We start from the raw sequence: 6,080 nt of genomic DNA on the forward strand, positions 1-6,080 counted from the left end.
CCTGCAGAAGTAACTGCCTGCACAGTAAGTGGTTTCCGTCTTCTGTTTCCAATTCTATCCCTTGTCCCCGGCTCTCCCTGGGCCTCCTGCCTGCATCCCTGACTCTGGTTCTGCTGAGCAGCCCTCTGCCCACTGCTGCCTGGACGGCGTTTCCCGCTAGCCCGGGGCCAGAGCAGTGGTCACTCCTGAAACCTACGTCCGCGGGTCCATTTGAACCCTAAAGCCATTCTTGAGGCAGCCAACCACCATTTTTCAAGCTGCTAATGGCCATTTTTTCCTACCTCCAAGATTTTAAGACAGATTCTTCAATTAACTATATCTGTTAGACTCTAGGGACAAATGGAAATAAATTTGCAAATGTAGGAGGCATTTGAACTATAAATCAGAATAATTATTTTTTGTTTTCTTTGTATATGTGTTTATATGTTAGACTTCTTGTGATTTTTTTTTTTTGAGCCAGGGAGACTCCTTTTTTCTCTCCTCCTTGCCCCTGTTTAAAAATCTTGGTTATTTGCCTCAAATTTTAAATCATCTCTCTAAATTATAGCTTACTGTTGTTATCTTCATTTTATGTTTCATAATTTTCATTGTATAGATTGATGGGTACAGAATGATAATCTGATACCCATATACAAATCAGGGCAGTTCACATCTCCATCTCCTTAACATTTATTTTTTACAAACACTGTACACACTTCTGGGTCATGGTGCAATATCTCAATATATGTGCACAATACGTACTGATCAGCGTGGGTAGCTCCGTGGTCCAAACAGCAGAGATCTGTGTGTCTCTGGAGGCTGAAGTCAGATGCAGGGCTGCAGGGCTGGCTCCCCTGAGGCCGGGAGGGAGGCTCCGTCCCTGACCCTCCACACTCCAGGACTTGGCCTGCAATCTGTGGCTTCCCTTAAGCTTCTGGACTCAGCCTCTACCCTGGCCTCTGCCTTCATCTTCACTGGCATTTCCCCATGTCTTCTCCTCCTCTTCCCTCTGTCTGTCCATCTCTATTGCCCAATCTCCCCTTTTCTAAGGACACCAGGTGCGTTGGACCAGTTCCACCCTGATGACCCCATTAACTCCGTCACCTCTCTAAAGACGTTATCAAGTAAGGTCGCTTTCTGAGGCCCTGGAGGTCTGGAAATCACCACATGAACTCTATGAACTCTGGGAGGACACAGAACTGTCCACGTACACACCTCGGGTCCTGGCTCCAGGCTCTAGACTGGATTTTGGTGCAGTGACGCATAGGAAGCAGGCAGGCCATGTCCTGGAGAGATGCTCCCACCGCCAGGATTCTAAGACTTAGGTCTGCAACTGGCATGGGGCATGGACTGCTTGTTCCTTCATCAAACTTCCATTTCCCTTGACTTCTCTCTCCCCTCCGTGGTGCCCTGGACTGGAGCCCCAACTCTGCCTGTTCTCCAGTTACCTGGAGCAGGTGTCCGTAGGACAGGAAAACCTCCTGGTCCTCCCCTCCAGCCTGAGGTGACCTGCTGCTCCGGGCTGCCTCGAAGCTGGGGGCTCCTCTGCCTGGGAGCCCGTCACTGCCTGGAGATGCCATTGGACACGGGGATTAGCCTAGGGCAGTCTACCCCCGCCCACCTGCCAGTGCGCAGCTGGATCGGTTCATTTGCCGCCCATTGCCCTTCTTGATCATTCGTGACTGGCTGCGTTTCCTAGGGATGGGAATGCTCCAGAACCTAACGTTACCCCCTCCGACTGACACACGCGCACACACACACACACACACACACACACCTAACACTACCCCCTCCGACTGACACACACGCGCACACACACACACCCCTAACACTGCCCCCTCCGACTCACACACACACACACCCCTAACACTACCCCCTCCGACTGACACACACACACACACCCCTAACACTACCCCCTCAGACTGACACACACACACACACGCGCCTAACACTATACCCCCCTCCGACTGACACACACACACACCTAACACACACACGCGCGCCTAACACTACCCCCTCCGACTGACACACACACACACACCCCTAACACTACCCCCTCCGACTGACACACACACACACGCGCGCGTGCCTAACACTATACCCCCCTCTGACTGACACACACACACACCTAACACACACACACGCGCCTAACACTACCCCCCTCCGACTGACACACACACACACCTAACACTGCTCCCCGACACACACACACACCTAACACTGCCCCCCTCCGACTCACACACACACGCGCACACACAGCCTACTGAGAGGAGCAAGGCCAGTACACATCTGTGGCTACCCTCCCTATTTCCAGCATCCCTAAAAACCCACACTGGGACTCAACTTCAGATAATTGTAAAAACAGGCCCTAAGAATTCTTCCTAGTAGTAGATGAAGCTGTAAAGAGACATTTCAATAATACTGTTTTCTAGTAGCTTTGACCAGAATAAATTGAGCCTGTTTGTGGCTGAATTGAAGTGTCTCCATTTCTGCCAATTGGACGAGCACGCTTATTCTTGAAGTCAGGCCCCTGAAGTAGCTTCTCATAGCCCCTGGCTTCTTTCCCCACAGTTAGTAGATTTTACAGTTTCCCCAACAGCTGTACTGAAGACGAAACCCAGGGGCATTCTACCTCCAAGCTCCACCCCAGCCCTGTTTTTGATTCTTTATTTTTTGAAACAGGGTCTCACAGAGTTGCAGAGGGCCTCACTAAGTAGCTGAGGCTGTCCATGAACCGTGATCCTCCTGTCCCAGCCTCCCGAATGCTGGGACTACAAGCGTGCGCCTCCACACCCAGCTTGAAATTGAGGGTTTATAGGTTGAAAAGATAGAGTGATAACTCTTGGAGAGCTTAGCCTTATATTCACAACTGGACCTGGAGTTATTATTTTTTTAAATCTTATTCTCTAAAGAACAACTGTTATTTAAGCTTCCTGAGGACATGAGTTCCATTGTTCTTGGAGTCCTCACTTAGGTTTTAAGAGCCTGGCCACCCTTCGTGGGCACAGTAGGGCCTTGCCCCTCGCAGGCCCTAGTGAGGGAGGGAGCAGAGGCCCGTGGTGGAGGTGAGAAGCACCTGCTTGCACTGAGTTTGGCTGACGAGCCAGGCCTGTATGTAACTTCCCCAGTGGTCCAGGCTCATGGCTACTTTTCTTTTCATCTTAAAAACTGGCTTCATATCAGCCAATATTGTATTTAAGCACAGTGGCACACACCTATAATCCCAGCACTTGGGAGGTTGAGACAGGAGGATGGCAGGCTTGAGACCAGCCTCAGCAACCTAGTGAGATGCTGTTTTCCCAGGAGAGGAAGGACCAGTCTTCATCAGAGGTGCTGTGTCCTTTTTCCTCCCCTTGGGCTGGTCCTTGGGGTCCACAGCCCAGCCCCTGATGGCTCTCTGCTTCCCTCTTACAGGAGGACTTTTAAAGAGGGGCGCCAAGCTGTTTTTCCGCCGGAGGCACCCACAGAAAGACCCCGGACTGAGCCAGTCACACAACGACCTCGTGTTCCTGCAGCAGCCCGAGGGCGCTCGGAGGAAGCGGGCGAGCCTCACTCGACTCCTGAACAAGAAGCTGCGCCCCAGGCACCGGGGCAAGGAGGCCCTGAACGGTGCCCCCCGGGAGCCCTGCACGTAGCCCGCGCCTCCCTCCTGGGAGCTGGGCACGGGACGCCACGCCACCCTCCCAGGACAGAGCAGGAGGCCCTGCCGCTGCCAGATGATACTTGCCCAGCTTGGTGTTTCTAACAGTCTGGTTTTGAAGGGAAAAAGCAATCTATGTCTCTAGCCAGGAGGCATCCCCCAAAGAGGACTGACAAAGCCTGGTTTGCCCAGTGGGACCAGCGGCCCCAGCATGGCCCTGCTCCCTCCTCGGCGCTGAGAGGTTCCCAACAAGAGTGAGAAGGTGTGCCCAGATGCGCTGCAGAGGGGCACTGCGCCGGGATCCCGTTTCACCCTCTCTGCCCTCTAGCAGGGCTGTCTGGGGTCCTGTGGGAACTGTCACGGGAGGAGGTCCCCCTCTGGGTTGTCACTGTGAATGGAATGAATGGGTCACTTCTCCTGGTTTGCTGCTTAGGATTAAAAAGTGCACCTGGCCCTGAAGACAGGGAGGGAGCACACGGGTTTATGACGAATACAGAAATTGTAGTAGGAATGGAAATACTTGCACAAATGTCGGAAGGCCTGTGGTGTCGGCCGCAGAGCTCGAGGACTTAGCAAACACGATGTCCATATTACGCGGGGCACTTCCACCTTACTCGGAGCCCTCGGAAGGGGAGCCGCACAGGGCCGTGCGGTTCCTCTGGTCCCACGCTCCCGGGCGGCTGATGCACGCATCCCCTTCTGCTCCCGCACGCGGCTGCACAGGTGCGCAGCAAGACAGGCACAGGCAGTCAGGAGCAGTAAATAAGCGGCAGCGCCGAGGACACGGAACCAACACATAATGGGTTTTGCCAAATGTCACCAAGAGCCGACGCGAGGTCCTCGTGGGGCGGGAGAGGAGATGACTCCGCACCTCGGAAGTTCAGTGCAAAGGGACCAGACTTGCGCAGAGTCCTTCTTAGGGGCTCTTCAGAATTGTGCTGTGTACGGTGCTCCGGGCACATCAGGGAGCGTCCTGGTTTGGATTTTTAATGGTAAGAAATGATACGTGCGGCACACGGCTTTAATGTCCATACGTACCCACCAACCCACCGTTCTCACCAGATACCTCTCTGCTTGGTTTCACTCAAATCTCCACGCTGCTGCACACCGGGACCCGACCGCACTGCCAAAGCCGGCGCTGACGCGTGGGGGGACCGCTGCCATCAGGGCGGTGCGTTGAGGATTTAATAAGATTCGTGTTCTTCCAATAAGATCGAGGGGGCCGGTGTGGAGGCCTGGCCTCTGTCGCGGAGGTGAAATCTCTGCGGGCTCCTTCCTTAATCCTTGAACGTATAGTTCAGGGGTGATAGAGCCACTGAGGAGAAAAAATACCTTTATGAGAACTCAAACTGTAGGGTTTTATTTTATTTTTTGTCTTTTCTGCTTTCAAGGAAGAGATTTCAAAGCTACACTAGGAGTTAGACTTATTTAAAAAAATTCTTAGGTATGCCAGGGATGACCAAGTGACTTTAAAATGACTTTTTAGCCATACCATGCTTCTAAGGATTGCATCCAAATGTAAATCACTATAAAATTCCAAAATATATTAATACCAAGGTAGTCCCTGACGGTAGTGATCACTAGTCTTTTTTCCTTTTTATTTTATGTGTGGGCACTGGGATAAAACTCAAGTGCTCTGCCCCCAGCCCACTGTTACTCTTTTTGGAATGGAGGGGCACTTAAATAATTTGTTGTTGTTGAAGTATTATTGTTCTCTGTTGTGGGGCAGACAGAACTCATAAGAATTCTAGGAGAGAAAACATCTCGGAATTTCAGATTCCTATCAGAAATTTTTAGTACAGGTTGGATATTCCTTATTTGAAATGTTCAGAGCCAGAAATGTTTCAGAGTATTTTGGATTTGGGAATATTTGAATAGACTTTACTGATTGAACACTCCTAGTCCAAAAATTCAAAATCTAAAATGCCTGAGAATCCAGAACCTTTTGAACTCAGTGATGCTTAAAAAGCTCCAGATTTTGTACTTTTGGAATGGGGATGTTCGACCTTTATGGTTTTTTGGTTGGTTTGAATTTTAGCTAATATTTTCTCACTTAAAAAAAAAAGATGGAAAGAAAGGAAAAATGCTTTCACCATCGCATTCTGAGTGAGCACCAGGAGCATCTCTGTGCTCTGTAACCCTACGAAGGCCCTGCTTCCCGAGGCCCTTATCAAATGGCCTTCCTCAAGGGACTGAACACTAACACCGCAACCCAGGACCAGGACCAGAGAGGGAACCGCCTCAGGGAAGCCCTGGGAAGACAGGTGCACCCATACTGTGAAACCCCCCGGCCTTGACCCAGGCCCTTGTCCGCATGGAGGGTATTTGTGTTAAAGCGAACATCATTCGATGTAAAGACTGACCGAGGTGATGCTCGCTGCCGTCAGAACGCACGTGAGCCCCGGCCCCAGTGGCGACCCTGGGGCTCGAGGCTTCTGTTTGTGTTTTGTCTCGAGACTTT

At 51.3% G+C, this 6,080-nt stretch overlaps 1 protein-coding gene across 1 annotated transcript in view; it reads left to right on the forward strand.

The window, feature by feature from the left end:
• The window catches only part of C2CD2 (C2 calcium dependent domain containing 2), a gene marked incomplete at both ends in the record, with an annotated part of 58,756 nt that extends 55,142 nt beyond the window's left edge, over positions 1-3,614 (forward strand). Inside the window, one exon of the mRNA XM_080696438.1 lies at positions 3,394-3,614. Coding sequence (XP_080552564.1) covers positions 3,394-3,614 — 221 coding nt within the window. The remainder of the gene's footprint in view (positions 1-3,393) is intronic.
• Between the last annotated feature and the right edge of the window lie 2,466 nt (positions 3,615-6,080).

The sequence above is a fragment of the Muscardinus avellanarius genome (assembly GCF_963383645.1).
Source record: "Muscardinus avellanarius genome assembly, chromosome: 5".
Lineage (NCBI taxonomy): Eukaryota > Metazoa > Chordata > Mammalia > Rodentia > Gliridae > Muscardinus > Muscardinus avellanarius.